This window comes from Tursiops truncatus, chromosome 8, assembly GCF_011762595.2.
Source record: "Tursiops truncatus isolate mTurTru1 chromosome 8, mTurTru1.mat.Y, whole genome shotgun sequence".
In the NCBI taxonomy this organism is placed as follows: Eukaryota; Metazoa; Chordata; class Mammalia; order Artiodactyla; family Delphinidae; genus Tursiops; species Tursiops truncatus.
Genome location: NC_047041.1, coordinates 29,027,061 through 29,048,187, shown reverse-complemented (window position 1 = coordinate 29,048,187; position 21,127 = coordinate 29,027,061). Strand labels below are relative to the sequence as shown.

The 21,127-nt window shown below is 38.9% G+C and overlaps 1 protein-coding gene across 2 annotated transcripts in view; it reads right to left on the bottom strand.

Annotated features, from left to right (window-relative positions):
• Positions 1-2,175: 2,175 nt before the first annotated feature.
• The window catches only part of PDGFD (platelet derived growth factor D), a 248,683-nt gene continuing 229,731 nt past the window's right edge, over positions 2,176-21,127 (bottom strand). For both annotated transcript variants that reach the window (XM_019948816.3, XM_019948815.3), the window contains exons 6-7: positions 14,034-14,248; positions 2,176-4,787 (exon numbers count right to left, since the gene is read on the bottom strand). In XM_019948816.3, coding sequence (XP_019804375.1) covers positions 4,662-4,787; positions 14,034-14,248 — 341 coding nt within the window. In that variant the 3' untranslated portion in view covers positions 2,176-4,661. The remainder of the gene's footprint in view (positions 4,788-14,033; positions 14,249-21,127) is intronic.

Below are 21,127 nucleotides of genomic sequence, written 5' to 3'. Positions count from 1 at the left end.
GCTCAATTGGTAAACCATGCATTTGACCTCCTGATCTCCTTAAGTGACCCCATCTCCTGTGCCTTCCCAAAGTACACATTGCTCCTGACTTTCTCTGACTTGAAGTCTGGTGGGTAGAGACTGGTGAGAAAGAGGAGCAATGAGGAAGTCACAAGGAGAAAAGGAAAGGCTAGAAGATACTTGAAGAGAATGAATTTGTAATATTGCCTCAATCAAAGATAGAGATTAGAGAATATGACACAGAGACCTGAATTCTTAAAAGAGAATTTGTATTACAGTCATTATTTAAAATATAACTTGAACCCAAGAGTGATTTTAACATTTGGTTTCTGGCCACTAAGCCTGGAAACCAGTATTCAACAGTTTAAAATAATTAGAAAATCAAATGGCTTTATTAGAAAATGAAGATTTCTTGGCCCATAACTTGCTGCACTGAATATATTAGCCTTTATTATGGACTCAGCTCCCCTCTGTTCTAATGCAATCTACTAAAGAATTTTTAGAGATCTCTATAGAATTAAAATTTACTTAAAAAAGATAAAAATTAACTTGCAAATTCTGAACTATAATGTGAACATCAAGCACAAGGTCTTAAATTAAGTGATTAGTTGCTTATCCATTGTTGATAAACTATGATATTCGGGAGATATCCCAGTGTATTATGTTAAGTTCTAAAGGCCTGTGTAGTCTTTGAGTAAGTTGATCATTAAAAAACAACAGAATTTAAGTGAATGTCAATAAAACCAGTGAATTATAAATATTCTCTCTTCTAGCATATTTGATCAGAGCTGTCAATAAATAAAATTGTATTGCCTAGAATTTCAGGCATGAATACTAATCTATGAATTTAATTTAATGTTCTATCAGAGGACCCTAGGAGAATATGAAAACTTTGGACATCTGTTGAGTTACTAATATAAAACTGGACACATGCACCTTTCAGGAAATAAAATGAAATTCTTAATGTATTTGCATTAAAATACTGTTTATATATATATGGCTAGCATGATTTTTGTACATGAAAATCCCGGTTAGCTAAATACTCTACATCCTTCCCCGTTTTTCCTCATACTTTGACTCACACACTAGCTGGTATTTCCGATAGTAAAATTGATTCTTGCCACAGAATACATGTCTCTACTCCCTTTCCCCAAACTCAAAACCACTAAACTAAATAAAGTGGCAGAGTTTCATCCAACCCTGTGCCGCTGTCATCCTGTCTCCAGTGGGATGATGATGAAGACTGAGCTAGGAGCAAAAGCAAAATTTCTTGCAGAGAGAAGAGCTCTCTTCAGTTTTTGCGCCCCCACTCTCACCGCCCCTGCCCCCCACCAACACGTCACACACCAAACTCTATAGGAGTGTAGCCCCTAAACTGGTCCAGAAAGTGGCAGACTTGTCACTATACCCAAGGCCTTCTAGCTTTCTCTCTGATGCACTATGATACTTGCAGCCCCCCACCTGCTGGGAGGAAAAGTCTCCAACTCCCACAGATCACTTCCCAGGAATCCTTACAAATGCTACCAGATTGATCATCTGCCTTCACATGATTTGAGATGGTTCGTAATTTACTGTCCAGCTGAAAGCACTCGTGTTATGAAGGAAAACTACATATGATCTTTAAATCTATTATTTTAAAATATTTTTGGTCACTTTAATGTACGCTTTAGGTTCAGGCGTTATTTGGGGGGGTTTGTTTCCAAATAATGAAATAAAGTATTGATTATAAACAACTGAGCTGATAACACTTGCCCACCAGCTGGGGTGTCCATCTAGAGGGGAAAAGGTGTGAGGGTGGACATAATGTTATTGATTCCAGGTCCGCAAGGAGAGAGAGGCTGTGTACTCTCCAAAGTAAGGAATGTCAGAGGAGAATATCTTTCATTAAAAGGCCTGCAGGGAACAAACAGTCAAACAAAGAAGCAACAACAGCAGCAAGAAAACAACAAAACCCAAGTCCCACTTAATTTCCGGTTTCCGGTGGCTTCAGGAAGGGACAAAGTAAAAGCCTGTTTTCAGGGAACAACATTCTAAAATACTGTTTATTTTAGAAAAACCAGGCCTGCAGAAATCACCCAATCTTGTCACTCCAAGCAGCTGCATGTGTTTGGGGAAGTAAGTTTGTAACATCGTGCACCTTTTAAAACTGCAGTTGAGTACTAAAAAATGGAGTAGTTTTGTTCGTAAGCAATATTTATTTTTCATGAAGATAGGAGGCATATTACATTTGTTATAGAAAATGCTACAAGACGAAAAAGCTGCATGTTACTGATATGACAAAAAACATGAAAAATTCTACTTACAAAAGTGCTCTGCCCTATAAGAACATATTGAACAGAAGGCATTATTCCAGGTGTGTGAGCCATGCAGAAATGAGGATGTATTAGGATTTATTTTGAAATGTAATTTGTACGGTGAGCTTTTTATCCCTTTGATGGCAGTGAAACAGATTTATTGGCTACATGTTAGAAGTGCAATAGATAACAGATAACCAAGGGAGAAGTTTTAATAAAACACTCAGGAAAGAAAAAAAGACGTGAGTGAATATGCCTGCTTACATTTCAGCTAATAAATAAAAAGTACAAATGGGGCTTTAACTGAAAACCATCCTGGTCATTGCAACCTGGAAGGTTTATTGAAAACTGGGTAGAACACTCTAATTCTTCATACTTATGGCTGAACCAGCTAGAGTGATATAACACAAATTTGGGTTTTGGTACAGGAAGGCTATGTTTTCATTGGAAACTTGTAAGAGGCATGAAGGGGAAGAGTGGTTCCTGATTACTAGAGGGTCTGCCTCAGCTATTTCTGATTGTGATCTGGGATTTCGGGCAACTCAGCAATAGAGTATTTTTACCAGTCATCCCCCGAGGTAAAAACACTGGTCGCTTTCCGGGAATTTTTGAAGGAACATCTTCAATAAGCATTGGCCTTTCAAAGAGCTGAGCAGAAATGAGCTCCTAAGGATGGTTGAGAACTTGGTCCTGAAAGCACCACGCTCAGAAATCCAAGTATATTTAGGCCACTCCTCTGACACTGGGACTTAATGAGCCCCAGTCACATAGCCCTCACTCAACTTGGCTGTAATCAGTAGGGCCCTGGACTCAGGGAAGAAACTGGCTCTCCTATTTTCTTTCAAGGTGAGAAGAAAATTGTCATTCACTCTGAGCAGCCCCTAAGCTATCTTGATTTCAGTGTCACTCTCTTAAGAGATTTGCTTTGGAGAATGATGAATCACTTCTTATGCCTGGGGTCAGTCTCTGAGGTCTTAACAGACATTAAGGAGCCGGGGAGGAAAAATTACTCTAAGTACCAATAATAACCCCCAGTGCAAAGACTGCTTCCTATTGTAGAGCAGGGCCGAACTTGTGCACCCACAATTTCCAGTGTGGCTTCTTAGAACAAGCTCCATAGATTTGGAAAGAACCAGAGACCCCAGATCTAATTTCACTTAGGTCAGAAACAGGAATTCATCTGAATTGAATGGTGAGTGAGTACATGATTAGGAATCTACATCAATAAACCTGGGTTGTTTTAATACACAAAAGCTTCTAGGCTATAAATAGTCCATAATGGCTTGCCAAATATAAAATGTCATTGTAAATCCATGTCTGTATATTGAAGAGACAGAAACACAAAAGCAAGATACGTAAAATTAACTGGCATAATTTGGAGAGCATGTATCCATTACTAAATATGGATCCCATTCAAATATTCCATCTGATTCCCAGTTATGTTAATATTTCAATGCTCACTTTTTTGACTTTCAACTGCCCACATTTTTCAATGAACACTATTTTGAAAGGCTCATGCAGAGTCCTCATGCCATTCTCCAAAGGAGTTACTTCCGTGGAGAGGTTTTTGAAAAGAAACAATTCTGCTATAGCTTATAAATTGTCTCTTATAGAACTATAATAATAAACCTTGTGAGAATTTTTTGGAGATAGGTGTTAATGAATTTGCATGTGTCAGCAAGACACATAAAAAAGAAGCCTTAATGGCTTTATTTCTAAAGCACTTATATTATTATGACATGCTTTTGGAGACAGGTAATTATTGTCTATATAGCCAAGTATGTAGTACATCTCGTGAGAAAAATGGTTAGGAATGTGCTTTTCCCAGAAACCATATTTTTTCTTTTTTTATAATTAAGATATATGCATAAGAAAATCTCGTTTATTGGTTTTTAATATACATGGTGCTTTCTTTAAAAGAGCAAGATCCAAAATTGTTTTGTGATTCAAAACTTAAACAAATTCATCTTCCAAATCTTCAAAGACATGTTCCATGTATTTACTATGTCCCTTATTTTGTCAGATTTTAAGGGTCTAGGTAATTAAACCATATGTAAGCTCTGGTGTACCTGGTTATATATACTGAATAAACCATATGATCTATTTACACAGAGACATGGATATATATACATATATATCCTCAGACACTATTATTAAATGCAATCCTATATTCTTGGATATAGAGATTGATGATACACCTTTCTACTCATGGCACTAACAAAGCTAGGTTGAAACTCAGCAGCCACTTGTATTCATTGCTTTGCAAGCTAATAGTAAGTTCGGTTGCTGGTGGGAAAGAGGTCCCTTACCACACCCTCCTTAAAATAAAGGTTCTTTCGTGCTTAATGTAAGTATGTGCACATTCTTTTATCGAGGTGGTCTTGAGCTGCAGATACAGTCGCACCGCTCATGGTGATCTAACTGGATGTCAACGAGAGCCATGTGCTTCGCTCTGCCCCTCCTCTTGAAATGGCCAGGCTCAAACTTTAACACCTAGGACAAAAAGCATTTCCTGTTAGAAAGCACCTGGAGTATAACTCAACTACATACCACTTATTCTCTTTATGACAACTGGTTCTTAAGCCTTTGAGGATCCAATGAAAGCTATATGCTTGCTCTTAGATTGCACACATATAAATATTTTTACAGACAATCATCAACTCCTTAAAGTAATGGAGTTCACTGATCATAGAGTAATGCCTCCTGCATTACCTACCTGCAGTACCACGATGACTTCAGGTGTCTGAGCAGGTATTTACTGAGAGCTTTCTAAGGGGCTGCTTTGTGCCAAGTGCTGTCCCAAATATTATCATAAGGATTCTTCTAACCAAAGCATGTGTTATGGATAAATATAATACTGAGCATATTATTATCTCTTTAGACAGGACAACGAATAAAGTCATGAACATAATATGCTGGTATTGCTAAATGTTTGCTTGATGTAAAACATTTTGCCCTGACGAAGGTCATTAGTGGCCATAAATAACTGAAAATGTGTGTATGTTCTTACATATTTGTTAAGATATAATACCTATTACAATTCGAAACAGATCATGCTCCACTAAGATCTTTGTACATTGATACCTGTATAACAGTATGACATTTCTTGAATTAATAAAGTATATCCTTAATTTTTTACATTAATAGGTTTAAATGTAATTTTTTGAATTATTAAGTTTAAATAGGAGCTAACTCTTCTTCCCTAGTGTGGCCTTCACTGAAGTCAATATTTGCCATCATATGCACAAATACTGGTTTTCTATACACTCCACAGTCAGTTTAATTGCTTCTTGTTTTATATTCTGAAGCTCCTGTTAGCCTTTATTTTTGATTTTGTTCTACTTTCCCTTTTAGACTCTAAACTCTGCATGACACCACATGCTACACGTATTATGTAGCATTTTATGGTTTTCAAAGAATTTGCACAGATGCACTATTTCGTTTGCCCTCAGACAAACCTTGTCACACAGTAGAGAAGGTATCTTTATTCACAATTTATAGGCAGGAGAACTGAGATTCCAAAGGAGGCCAGGGGCCAGAGTCTTCTGGCAACCTGGAGCTGGAGCAGGGCTTTTGTCCTCTAGGCTTCTAGCACACTCGAACCCAAGGACCCAACACCTCTCCAATGTGGTTACGATTTCCTTTTGTGTCTCAAAGCTGTGTCAGGCACACATGTGAACTTAAATGGGGACCTGATGCTTGGTATACGTTGGTCCTAGATGAAGATTAGATGCTTTCAAGGCTGTATAACTTTTCATGGCATCCCCACAAATTTTTACTATGGATTGTCTTCCCAGCAATTTTCTCATCCTCACATTACCTGTTTCAAGTCATAAACAAACCAAAACCATCTATTAGGACACTAGGCCTAGAGTCCTCAGTCCTCACGTGTCCCCTTTACTTTAGCATTTAGCCCTGTTGTTCCATAAGAGTTCTGTGGGGCAGGTCATTTGTTCAATGTTCAATAAAGCTAAGGAGCCTGGACTCTGCTAACACAGAGTGAAATACCGAGTCCCATTTGTAGAAGAGCTTCAAAAGAATATTGTGAATACAAAACTGGGGTGGGTTGGGTGGGAAGGAATGCCCCAGGAGAGTTCATGAGGGAGGCATAAAGACTCAAAACTACTTGATTGTAGTAAAGGTAGTCCAGATGCCAGTTTTGATAGCTACTTATCTTTTTTACCTGCAATTCTACTGCACTTACACTATGTATCACATAAGTTCACATGACGTATAATGCTTTCTCTCTATTAATTGTATTACCAGTGCCTTGAGGACAAGGATTGCAAAAACAATCACTAACATTATTGAGTTTTTACTAGATGCCACACTCTGTTGTGACTTTGCAATTATTAAATGTTTTGGATGTCACTGCAATACTATGAGATAGGTACTTTTCTAATTTTGTTCCCAGATAAGGAAAGAGAGAGATTAAGGTTACAGAGCCAGTGACTGGTGTAACCAGTATTTGACTCCATGTGGCCTAACTAGTGCCCTTACCTGGAAATTGAAATTTTGTTTGTGCAGGTCAGCAGCATGTTGGGAACACAGTAGCTGCTAAAGAATGTACCTGGGTGAACGTGGTGGGTGATGCTGCCAGTGCAGAAGTATGGGCATGTATGTTCACGGTGTGTCCTCCCTGCATCTCCTCTACCCCAACCTCCAACAAACAGACGGGGCAAAACAAAATAAGCCAAGAAATAAAGCAGAGGCCAAAATGAAGTGGCCTATGCTTTGCATCACTTTTAAGCCTTTCACGATTGTGAAATAAAATTTCAAGTATCGAGAGCAGAATGGCAATGACATTTGCCTTTCCCTGCTCCCATGTGCTCTCCTGCTGGGTCTCTAAAGAAAATAAAAGCTGTTGTGTCTCTGTGAAAAAAAAAGTAACCAAAGCAATGGATGAAGAGTATATTGCATTTTGGGGTATTAAATACCCTGCCCATGACAGATATGAAAGCCCTATTGTGCCGTATTTGGTCAAAATGCCTTGGAAGGGGTTAAGGGTTGGGTTCCTACAACTTTGCCAAGAATTTCTCTAATATTAGTCACTGTTGTCCAGCCTATAAACCAGATTTGGGAGTTGGAATATTCAGGGTAACAAAATGATTCCTAAGAAGCTGAGCATATGATAAATATTCTCTGTTTAAAAAAGACCATTATCAAAGCCTAATATGTTGCCATGACTGATATCTATAAAATCAGTGCTCTGTTGATTTGCTTCCTCTTTTGACGACAAATGAAAGTGTGTGCTTTGGGATGAGAGCAGAGCCTGGCCAGTTTTTCTAACTGGTCTCCTGATTGTTCAGGGATTTTCCCTGTGTTTTATATTAAGCCTTGTGAGCACAGTATATATGTGTTTTGCTGATAAGAGGAGAAAAATGAATTGGCAGACACTTTTCCAGACAAGACAGGAAAGCGTTGTTTGAACAAAGTGGAAATTGGACTGCTTTACTGGCTGATCACAGCACTGATGTTCAAAGCTTTCAGACCATGTAATAGTCTTAGGTTCAGGTATACAGCATTGAAAGGAGGAAGAAAGCAAAGCTGATTTGAGAGAGCATGAAAAGTTAAAAGAAAAATGAAAAGCCTTTATCTGAGAAAGCAAACTGTCTATGGGTTATCTGGTCACCTTTAAAGGAAAGGAACCATTGAATTAATTACAGCTGCCAAAGGACACACTAATAGGTACCATCACAAAATGCTTTCCTATTTTCTGAGCTTTCATTTGCAGCTGCAAGCACACACACTGAAATAAAAATCCATGGAAGAGCAGCCAGCCATTTCTTATCACCTATGGGTGAAAATGGCAATCTTGGCCCTTCTCCACCATCTGGAAAACCACAGGAAGCCAAGGAAAGTTGACTTTTACTAAATGCAGAATGACTGAGCCAGCAGCTTTCATACCACTACACAAAATCAAAGATTCTCAGTTTGCAAATTACCATAACACAAAAGATATTTTACTACGGTTACTCGCCTTGTTGCCGATAAACCACTGAATGAATCATTGCCGAAAAGCTATTACGCTAATAAAACAATACTAGGCAGAAAAGCTATCTACCAAGTTGAGTTCTTGTTTACTGGGAATATAAAAAAGGTTGTTAAGGCCTTGACAGTTCTCAAATTAATGGCTGACATAGGAACACAAGTACATATTTCAGGACACATGCATTGTATAAACCTGAATGATTAAGAGTTTATTTAAGGTTCTACCCAACTCCTAAAGCAGGTAGCATTCAGTACACATAGTTTCTTATCTTAAGAAAAAAAAGCTTCATATTTTTTGCTTCCATTTTGATTTCTTTCATGCTTATAGACTTTATGAAAAATGTTAAGATTTTTAAGGGCTGGTAGTCAACTTTTCTGAAACCCAAAGTGACTAAAAGCAAAAATACTTTGAGAAGGGATAACATATTATTTTCTACCTGGGTCATTGCTCATCTTGCAGGTGATAGTTTCAAGGGAAGCTGAGACATAGTCCTCAATAAGAAAGACACAAATAACAGAGTTCAGCACTGTTTTGCTGACAAGCTAAGTATGAAGGTGACCAAAGCGGGGGTTATACTATGGGTCTATACAATGCTCATGAATTTTCAAAATGCAATCTTGACCTCTAAAAGTAAGTGAACATTTACTTATAATTGAAATTTTCTGTGAGCACTTTGGGGTGTATTTAGCCACAGTTCTACCTTCAGAGAACTAAACAGGTAAATGATTTTGACAGCACTTTAGAGGGTTAATGACTACACGTTCAGCCCACCAATTGCAGAAAACATAATGGAAGCCTAGCTGGCCACCAAGTTTCAAAGCACTGCATTAGCATTGATTATCATTCATGTCACAGATAGGTCTTTGTCTACCTGGGGAGTATCATACCCCAAGGCAGGTTTGCTAAACTTTGGCAGGAAGGCCTAATGTGAAGCCAGAGCTCCAAGGGAAAGGATGTATGCACTTTATAGTACTTAGAGAATCACTTCACCAGTGAGTCATTTGGGTCATAAGGGAGTCAGAACTGAGAAGGCCCAACCACATTCTCAGAAAATTCCACCCACATCTGTCTAGTGCTTTACAGTCTTCAGATGCTTTCATTCTACCAGGATCCCCAAGAGATAAGTAGCACAGGTATTACTACCGAAGAGCAAATAAACTTTTTTATAAGCATTCTATAAACAGTAACTGTTCCAGATCATATATCTTTGTTCGTTTGCATTTACTTAGCACTTCAACCACCAATTTGTTTACATTCCTAACACAATTTCAGTAAAATAAGATCTAGAGAGTAGGTGAATGGATATCATATAATTTCAGATCTGTCTGGGAACTCAAAATTGTAGGTTATCGTGGGGAGTAAGTGAGCAAACTCAAGGCCCTGGGGAGTTTTAAGTAGCTGGCCCTAGGTGGCCTCCCATGTGAGCCCACATCTTCTCTCTTGAGTTGTGTGATTTTTTTTCTCTATTGTCTTGTCTCTTCTAAGAACACACAGGAAAGGCCTGCAAGAGCGTTGTCTCATGGTCTCACTCAAAGAGGGAGAAAGGGGAAGACGCAGGGAGACTCTATATAAGCTCTAGAAATGCTGTTTCCAGAAAAAGAATAGAAAAGAGATTTTCTTGACTTTTGTTATGGTTAGTTATAATCATAACCCCAAAACTCATTGCCTTTGCCATAGAGTAGAAACCTTTTTAAAAAATTGCTTTCCTGTCTCACTGGTTTCAATTTGCAACTTTACCGAAATTTGTTTCAATGATAGATGCTTAAAACATGTAAAAATTAAAAGTACCATTCTTTTATCTCAAGTCTAAAGCTCAACATTTTATTACCTCTAGTTAATCTTTTGTTTCATATATATAAATATCTGCTTACGTCTTCTAACTCAAACTGTAATGGGTAGCAAATTTTTAATATAAAATTCGTATATACTTAAAGTAAAGTTAAAATAAAAAGAATCCTCCGAAGTCATTTTTTCAAGCAACAGGAATGATTCTAGATGTTGTAAATATGCCAGACACAGAGATGTGTCTAGGCTTATGCTGTTCAATATGGTATCCCCTAGCCATGTGTAGCTATTTACATTAAATTAGTTAAAATTAAATAAAATTTAAAATTCAGTTTCTCATTTGCATTACACACATTTCAAATACCCCATAACCACATGTTGCTAGTGACTACCAGATTGGAATATGGAACATTCCTATCACTGCAGAAAGTTCTACCAGATAGTGCAGGTATATCAGCATTGTGACGAAATCATGAGAGGAAGGACAGAGAAAATTAACTTCTATCTTTCTCTCTCTGTTGCCTCCTAGGTTTTGGCTGTTTACTGAATGGATATAGCCAGGAGACCAAACGATAAAAAAATAAACCAGTAAATATTAATTTAAAAGGTCACCATATTTTTAGGAAATATCCCTTCATTACACATTATTAAGGAAAGATAACTAAAATAATAGCATCCTCTAATTGTCTACACAATATGTTTTCTGGAACTTTCCCTTTGTTAAGAATCACTACCAAAAGTATTTTTTTATATCCTACATATTCCAAGAAGCATAGAAAGGTTAATAGGAAAAAGGAAAAATACTTTAACAGGATACCTACAAAGTTTTGAGAACAGGAAATAATAAGATGGTAACATTTTATTGCACAGTGAAAAAATGCTCAGAGCCCTACAGGAGAAGTCGCATGACCTGGGAAAAGAGCAATGATATTAACTTACTTCTATTTATAATTTCTAATTATTGGTAATTTTATAATTATACATTTTTAATTTCTTGGATTTTATTCCTTAAATGTTGAGCTTTGAAATATCTGTGGAGTCATACAGGCCTGCTTATGTGACAAGTTCTAGTCACCCCCTTAAGGGTGCTCATCTCTCATGAAAACTCATTTCACATTTCATCAGTTACAACCAGGAGCTGGGGAAACCAGTTTCTCATTTCTCTGAGTTAAGAATACAGACATAGAACTAATAGAATAGAGGATAAGGATTCTTCCCTAATGAGACTGAGCTCAAGCAACCCCCACTTCTGCAAATGGAACAAGCCTCCTGCTCTTTTCCACAGGGCACTGGACGGAGTGGTCACTGTGACACATTTCAAAGGTATTTTAGGAGTTTGGGGGAAGTGTGCCAGCTGTGTGTGTTCCAGGTATGCAGTTACTGACAAAACAGGTATGCTGTTTTGTCCCTTTGTCCAGAACTCAGCAAAGTGACTTTGTACAGAGCTCAGCAGACTCTGAGAAGTAAAAATATCATGACATGTTTCAAAGACATGATTTAGACAGCAGTTTCAAAAATATGCCAACATTTTAGACCCACTCATGTGACTGAACAAAGAGATCAAGGGCTTCCCCTTCTAGATATTAATTGTGAACAGAAATTTACAGGTAACAGCTACTGTGTACAGAGACGAGAATAGACCTAAGAAAAGGACCCTTCAGACTCCTTCAGAGTTAACTGTCTGGGAGGTGAGGGTCCTTTTGGGTGTATGTTTAACTCTGTGTTTCTACAATAAGCAATTTAAAAAATCAAACTGCAACTTCTATCTGAGCAGAGAGTCAAGATGAAAATAAAGCATCAAAGGCCTGAACTCACATATTTTTCCTCACAGTTAAGACTATGTAGAGATCTTGTCACTTCCTGGCTTATTTTAACTTGAACCAAATTACTGAATTCTGCATTTGTCCTCCGGGTATGACTCAACAATACAAAATTCACGTTCTTAGACACAAAGGACAAAGTCCAATCTAGAGTTCATCAGGTCATACAAAAATAAAACACAATGAACACAGTCAACAGCATTCTCTGGATATGAGAACAGATATTTTTTTTACTTTGAAAACTGTGGGGTGGAGTAAGAAATTCTTGTGACTAAGAAAACCAGCTCTATGCAGGTCTAAAATCGTGTGTCCCTGTCTGTCTGAGGTAAGCAGAGTTATTATGGTCTCCGACCTCCTGCATTTCCCAAGTTGAAAATACTGTTTATGACGTATCCCTTTTCATTTAGCTCAGAAATTACCTCCTAACTTATTGTTTTATTGTTTTCAGGATAACAAAATGGTTGTATAAAGCGGGAGATTTTTATTTAGGGAGCACCATCTATTCCTTTGTTTTGGTGGATACTGATGAAAAGCAACTCAAACAATAATTCCTAACAATAGTGTTTGCTTCATATTTTATATATATATATATATATATATATATATACATATATATATATTTTTTTGGTCTGCATTGGGTCTTTGTTGCTGCGCATGGGCTTTCTCTAGTTGAGGCGAGCCGGGGCTACTCTTCTTTGCGGTGTGCAGGCTTCTCTCTGCAGTGGCTTCTCTTGTTGCGGAGCATGGGCTCTAGGCATGTGGGCTTCAGTAGTTGTGGCATGTGGGCTCAGTAGTTGTGGCTCACAGGCTCCAGAGTGCAGGCTCAGTAGTTGTGGCGAACGGGCTTAGTTGCTCCGTGGCATGTGGGATCTTCCCAAGCCAGGGCTTGAACCCATGTACCCTGAATTGGCAGGTGGATTCTTAACCACTGTGCCACCAGGGAAATCCTTTAGTTTATATTTTAGACATATTTCAAAAAGATGTTTCACATCTTACAAAATGCACTTCATATGCACCGTTTTATGTGATTCCCCAGAACCATCCTGTACGGGATTATCGGATATAATTTCTTAGTCCTATTTCACGCACATGAAAACCGCATCTCTAAACTTTAGTGACTCACAAAATCAGGAAGTAATAGGGTTGCCGTCAATTTCAAGAGCAGTGCTAACTCCCCTGAAGTCCACTGTTTCTTTAATCTTCAATAAAGTGCTATATATTTTTAACAAAGAGAGCACAGTGTTACTAGTGATAAGAATATAGATTTTAGAAACAGTTGATCAGTTTAGGTCCTGGCTCTGTGAGTTACTGACCAAGTCACGCTGGTCAATCTACTGCTGGTCTCAGTTTACTCATCTATAAAAAGGGAATAAAAATAGCACTCTCCTGTCAGCATTGTGGAGAAACTGCCAAGTGAGCTAATGATTGCTTACAATGATGTCTGGTACACAGTAAAGGCTTACATGCATTCCTTGTTATTATCATCAAAGTTTACTGCTCTCCTTAAATTTTTGTTCCTCTTATATCTTTAGGTTTACTTTTGTTTATTTTTGCATAATTTCAGAGCTGATTCCTCAGAGCACTCAGTCATATTTAGGAAAAATTAGTTCTTCTGGAAGAAAAATATTTCCATATTTAGAGAATGAAAAAGTCTCCAACAATGTATCTTTTCTGACAATTTATATTTTGCTATCTTTACCTTGCTTCATTTTTCAATGACTTGATTGAATTAAAGTTTGGCTCTTAGCATTTTCTTAACATAACCTAGATTTGCAGTCATACACTGTAAATGAATCCCATCATATTTCTATAAGGAAGCCAAGTAAGCTCTCAAATTACTGCATCATACATTTGACTGTGTATACTAACAAGACTGTTGTCAACCCACATAGTATATTATGAATAAGGGTTAGAAAAAGGAAACCCTTCTTCAGGATACACTCTCCCCAGGGCACCTAGCTTAGCAAATTTAGCTTGAGTACAATTTCCCAGTCATCCCCGTGGGAAGTGCCCCTGTGCAGTGAACAACGTGAACAACCAACGCAATGGCCCTGTTTCCCAGCAGCCTAGAGATTACAAGACTTTTGCAGCTGAAAAGGGCTAAATGCAGCACTGCAACAAAGAAATCTGAAAACGGCGTACCTCGTGATACTTCTTCACAGTTTTCCCTGAATTGCACGTACAGGACTTCCAGCTGACAGTTCCACAGCCACAGTTTCCCCCACAGCGTTGCACGAGGAGGCAGCGTGGAAAGAAGACCACATTGGTCACCTTCAGCTCCTCTCTCAAGTTGACCGAGTAATTCCTGGGAGTGCAACTGTAACGCTTGACGTCATCATTGAGCCTGTCCAGGTCAACTGTAAGAAACACAGCATCGTGTAAGCAAGTGCACAACTATGGCATACACACTCGGCACACATTTTTGCGAACAGGCTGGGAAGATTCTGTGAGGACAGCCTTAACCCAGGGCTTGAATCTATCCTTGGGATCTCCCAAACACCAAAGATGGAAAATCTAATTTCTCTTTTGATCCTATCTGCCCTTCAAAAAAAAAAAAAAAAGTCAACAACAGCAAAGAAAACAGAAACAGAAAACAGAAAACCTTCAAAAACTTAGCTAAATCTATATCTTGGCTCAATTTTCCTTGCACTTTTTCAATGCAAAAAAAAAAAAAAGTTCCAAGGAAAGAAAATGTAACATTCAGCAATTTAAAATAATTGTCTTTGCTTTAAAAAATGTGTGTGTGTGTGTGTGTATCTTCTTGATTCTAAATAACTCCTGACTGTAAGCCATTACTTAAATACAATTTGAATTATATCAGGGACACATTAGGAAGAATTACTCTAATCGATGCACCTGGCAGTGAAATTTTACAAGTAAATGTGAGGAATAAAAAGGTTTTGGCTTCATTTTAACTCCGAGGTCAACTAAAATGTCAAAGGACATGGCTTTTTGGGGGTTGTGAATATGATGGATATTTGTGCATTGGGTCCTAGATGGCAGTATAGAATACTGGTTAAGTGCTTGGGCTCTGCAGTAAAGCTACAGCTGCATTCACATAATGGCTATGCCTCCTTTTAGTTGGAAAGTTACTTGACTGCTCCAAACCTCTGCTTCTTCATCTATAAAATGTAAATAGTATAACTTTACTTATTTCACAGCAATATTTGAAGTATTGAATGCAGTGTGCCTGGTATTAATTAATGCTGGTTATTTTATTCATCTTGATTCATTTTGATTTTTCCTTCAATTTTTTCCTTTAAAGTCAAATGGTCAATAATTAAAAAAAAAAATTTTTTCAGATCTTTCTCCTCTATTTCTCTCTTTTGGCCGTTATTCTATGTAAATGATTATCTGGGGGGGGTTGGTTATTGGGACTTCTATGAATTAAGAGCATCACCCTAAATTTTCAAATTTTAGTCATTAATATTTTACTTGAGTTAAATTTGTATTATTGTAGTATATAAATTAAATTTTAATTTGTGGTCTCAAAATCCATCTAATCACCCATCTATTTGGCATCCAAATTGTCTGGCGGGTGAATGTACATGACTATCTTCTCACAAGAATGCAGTTATAAGAAAGTCCTTTGTCCCCCCCCCCGCCGCCACCTCCGGGTTCCACACCATTTCTGAGTGCATTTCCCATGTCACCAGCCAGGCCACCACAGAAGGAATCCCACAAACGTTAGGCAGTTATCATCAGGCTTACTCTGGATTCTAGCCCCATTAAATGTCTTAGTCCTAAACCAAAACTGCTTGAGGAACGGTAAGGAGTGCTCTTTTGGGGTAGAGGTCAAAGGCTAAGGATGCTGTCAGTAGAATGCATCTGAATGAAACAGAAATAAAAGAAGGCACGAGTGGGTGGAGAGTCCACTTAACCCCATGAAGTCAGCTAAAAGGCTGGCCATACGGTCAATGACCCCTTGAATAAGGAATTAAATGGCAATTGGACTAATGCTCTGCCTTGAGTGCCTTTGATTCTCAAGGGCAGGGATTTTCCCCCAACTGTTATATGCTGAGCCCAGGACACTGTGGGGGCTGAATAAATGCTAAATAATTACTGTGCATAATTTATTGCTTTTTTCCCCTTCCGTTGTAAAGACATGTCATAAGTTTAGCTATAATCAAGCCAGATTTAAAGTGAATGAACTCTGTCTTGGGAAAGGAACCATTTTATTGCTGCTAAAGCCCTGAAAATAACTGCAAGCAAAGCAGAAAGGATTATGTAAATGGATTAAGAAGTGCACCAATCATCCATTACAAGTGTCACCTTGAGATAAATACTGATGCTGGCTGTGCATTACTGGGCTATGGACAGGGCTAATGCAGAGGGTCAAAGCTGTTGCTTGTGATGATGGGAATATATTTTGTCTAACACCTATTAGCAGGAAGGGGTTGTGGCATGTGGAAGGCAGAGAGGGATGGGAAGGAAGTGACAGTACTGAGTGTACTTGAGTTCAGCCAGTCCTCTGCTAGGCATATGATACATAGGACTACCTGTCGTTGTTCCCCACCCTCTTTTTTTTTCGCCCACCCTTTTGAGATGTGTATTACTCACTCAGAGTGAATACTAAGTAGGAAAACTGGGCTCAAAGTCATTCTCTCTTTTGCCTCATGGTCTCTGCCACATCAGGCAGAGTGGGGGAATGGCAGGCAACCTTATAGCTGAAGGAGGAAGATCGACCTTCCTGGCACTGTATCAAGCTTTCCCGTATGGCATTGTGCTAGGACTGGGGTGGTAAATGGCTACACCCTTATCTCCAGAATATGTCCAAACCAAACTACAATATGATTCCCTGTGGGAATTCAGCTAACCCCCAAAGTGCTGTCAACAAATCAGGATAGGCATGTATGCCTTACTCATCTTGGAACAAAACTCTTCACATTGTATAACTGTTTTACCGACTAGCACTGGTTATTTCCGTTTCCTACCTGCCATGAAGAGATTTACGATGTTGTCAGTTTTATGCATCAATTCACTGACGTGACTCAGAACTGTGACCCAGTATGACTGCTGTAGAATCCAGCTGCCCTGCTTATCAGGGGATTGAAACCACGAAGGCATTCAATTTAGAACGAGAACTAAAAGGTTCTTCAGAGTGGATGCAAATAACTTCAAAGTGCCACTGCAGATTTTCTGCAGGGGATGTTGAATTTCCAGTCAAAGAAGACTGACTAGGCAGTGCAGCAGAGCAGGGAGCCAGACAAGGGAATGAGTGGCAGTTAAGACTTCCAGTGCTCTGGTCCGAAGGGAGGCTCTGGTGTGAGGGAGGCAGGCTCTGGTGTGAGGGAGGCAGGCCAAGCAGTACAAACTCAGAGAGGGGAGCTGCCCTTTCCATTCCCGCTTCAATCTCCACAGCAGAATATTACAGAGCAACAAGGACGTTCCAAATTTCATTCAAAGGCTCGTTAATTGCACCTAGCTGCCCTTATTTCACCCAGGTGTACATAATGTTATAATCCTTCTTTTTACGTCCTTTTGAATTTGAGTCTTGCCTTCTCATGGATTTTTGACATTAGTTACGTCTTTGGGCTGTGTAATGACAACCTGATGGAAAGGCTGAGAAGGCTCCACTGTTGTCAGAGCCTTCCTCTGGACATGGTAATTCAATATGGGCCACTGCCTAGAACCTCAGGGAGCACCCTTTTTTCTGCAGCTCTGGCCTGAAAGTGCAGCCTAGTCACAGAGGTACCTGGGCTGTGGTAAGAGCTCTAGGATCTGAGCACTAGGAAAGGGATGTGTAAAGCAATGGTACATTGGTGAATGCACTCACTGGTTCAGTTTCTAATCCATTCAGGGTCAGGTTTGGGAGGAAGGAGAGTCAGCCTGGTCTTTTTTATATTGACCATCTATATTCCTAAGTATCAGGTAGCATGAAAAGTTCTTCACATATACAATTGCATGAAATCCCCATAAATGCTAGGAATTACATACTATCATTACCCTTACTTTTACACTTTTACACTTGAGAAAATTGAGGCTCTGAGAGGGTAGGGAAAAGAACATGTCCACAGCCACATACCTAGTCAGTGGTAGAGCCAGAGTCTGAATTCAGGCTTTTTCATTGCTCTTGCATTTCTGAGCCCAGGTCTAAAGAGTTGAAGGAGGGTGCAAAGAGCAGATTCTATGAGCCCTGATGGAGCTTTCCGTCTAGAGGTCTACTCGCTGTCAAATGACCTGGCTTCCTAGGTGCGTTGCTAGGCACTGACCTGTCACTTTCAAGATGCTGTCAATTACATATACCCAAGCATGTACTCCTGGGCACACACATTCATCTATCGGATTGTACTGGAAATGTACACTGGGTTCTTGCAAATAAACCAGGCTACTGCACAGAACGTACTTTTTTCTTTGGTATTGAGAAATACAATGAATTTCATATTTTTTCACCTGAAATGAGAGGACTTTTGTCAATTCATGGTCTTCACTTTGTCCTCATCTCTCCTTGCATTCCTTCTTGCCCTTATCTACCTGTAGTCTTTGTTATGAAAACCAATCGGAGGTCCACGTAAAGAGTTGGATGGGCTGATAGCAATTGTTTTCAGGGGGCAACAAATGATAGAACCCTAGAGATTCTTTCTAGAGGACAGATAAAGCCAATATTATATTTCACATGCTTGGCAAACACAGCATAGGTGGTGATCAGCTTATGATAAAAATTTAAAAGCCTTTTCTAAATTAATCATTTCAATTTTTTTGTGAATACAAAAATTCATTGTGAAGCAAAATAATGTCCTCACACTGAATTTAAGAAAACAATTTTTTTTTTCCTTCCCATGCATGTTTGATTCACAGTTTGTTTTGTTCAATAGGAAGATGGTTTCCTTGGGTCAGTCTCTTCTGGTGTCAAGTTTATTGGTTGGCTTTCACTGTGCTGGCCTTTCATCAGTCTATTCTGTTATGTGTGTCACCAGTCTTTTTTCTCTTTATCTTCCTGAATCTGCTAGTGTTCAGTTAAACTTCTCTATATTCTTGGAGCTAGCCAGTAATCATTTTAATACAAGCAAATTGAGCCTTTACAGGCTAAAATTCTTTATGAACTCTCTTAGCAGGCACTCAGTAGCAGCCTCTATATCAGTGCAGGTTTGGCAAGAGAAGAGCAAGTGTTTGAAGTAGGGCCATGCCTTTTCTATTTTTTTATTTTTTATTATTTTTTTTTTGCAGTACGTGGGCCTCTCACTGTTGTGGCCTCTCCCGTTGCGGAGCACAGGCTCCGGACACGCAGGCTCAGCTGCCATGGCTCACGGGCCCAGCCGCTCCGCGGCATGTGGGATCTTCCTGGACCAGGGCACAAACCCGTGTCCCCTGCATTGGCAGGCGGACTCTCAACCACTACGCCACCAGGGAAGCCCCATGCCTTTTTTAAAACCATGCTTTTGTCATTCTAGTTTACCTTCTCTGACATCTCAGTCCACTATGTCATTTTAATCTTCTAAGTCAAGGGGCACATTCACCCTACATCTCCTCTGACCCCTTCACTATATACTCACCACACATTCTCTGCTTTCTATTATAGCACTGACTTTGTAGACTTTGCTTTATCCTTTTCTTTATTTAGGTGTTTCTTGTCCACTAAACCATAAGGTCCTTGAAAGCAGAGTTAATCATCTTTTTATCTCCCCTCTCCTAGTGCTTTGCCCCTAGTGGAAGGACCAAATATAGGTCATTTAAGTCCACCTCTCCTAAAACCATTTGGTTTCAACAGTTAGAAGCAGCATACTGATGAAAAAACTACAACATTTTTTATTTTTTTGTAGTCTAAGCACACATGCCATTTCAGGATATTTGAAATAACTAAATCCAATAAAAAACAGCTGGAGTCACTACAGCTCCCCAAGACAAACATTTCTGATTTTTCTTAAATATCTATCTTTTGTGGGATACCCATAAACTTAAAGTCAAAATTAGAAAAAGTTCAGGCCATTTATAGACCACTAGTCAATCCAGATTTCATTTGCAAGGAATAGGTACTCAGTAACTACTACCTAAATGAATCAAACTACTGATGGTTGTTGGGTTAGAATTGAAAAACTAGGGTTCTAGAACCAGCTCTATCAAGGATGAACTGTGATGCACGAAGATTGGCACCAAGACCCATGGGCTCTAGCAGCTGTGCCACATGGGGTAAAGGATGCCATCCAGAAGGCTGGCTCTCTGATACACATCTCAAGGTGCTCAGGAATATGTCTTTTGCCAAATGGGGAGTAGTCCCACAATCTGTTATGTAAAGTGCTTTATTATAAACTTGACCTTGATGTTACAACACTAGATTTATGGCACTTTATATGGGGGTGGGAGGTAAGGGGAATATATAAATAATTGTAGTATTTTTATACCAAGCAACTAGGGGCTCTCAGCTTTCTTCAGGGTTCATAAATTTCCCAAGAGGAGTCTGTTCCTCTTTATGGACATTACAACCTCACTGTGATTTTCAGATTCCCTCTTCTATAAATTAGCACATAATTGTGAAAATGGTTTCCACATTTCAACCCCAATTTGCAAGTGCAAATAAGTCTGGAAAGAACAATTATCTTATAACTTTTAATGAGGGAATATCAGGGTATTTTAAACTTAAAATCATGAATCTCATGACTCCATTTGCTGGTTTAATTTCTGAAGAATGGAAACATTTACCACTTGTATTTATAGAAATTAACCTAAATCACAGTAAAATGTTCCCACTCAGACAATTCCTAATTGTCAGGGTTTAAAAACATTGTTAAGCAATGAGTGAATGGAAATTTACTGAGCACCTACTCAAGCCTCATGGAATTCTCATAACAAACTGTTATCTTAGAGACTACTATTCCCATTTGATAGATGTGGAAACTGAGATGCAGAAGAGTTGAATGACTTGCCTACAGTCACCGGACATATAGTAGGCACTTGACAAATACTTGCTGGAAAATGAATGGGTGAGTGCAAGGATATCTGCAAGGCATTGGATTAGGCCTGAAAGCAGCTGACACTATCATAAGGCAATTCTCTGAACTCTAGGGGGATGTATGAAGTACATCTATGCAATGAAAAATAAGAAAACAGGTTAGGAAATCAAGGAGATCTTTCTCTTGTCTCTCATTTATTAGACTATGAGTCTCTGAGCTTTACTCATTATTGGTTCCCCCACAGTATTGACTTTGCAGTCAACACACCCAGGTTCATGTCATGGCTCTCTACTTTATAGCTGTCGCTGAACCTTTCTGGATTTGTTTCTTTTATTAGATAAAATGGGA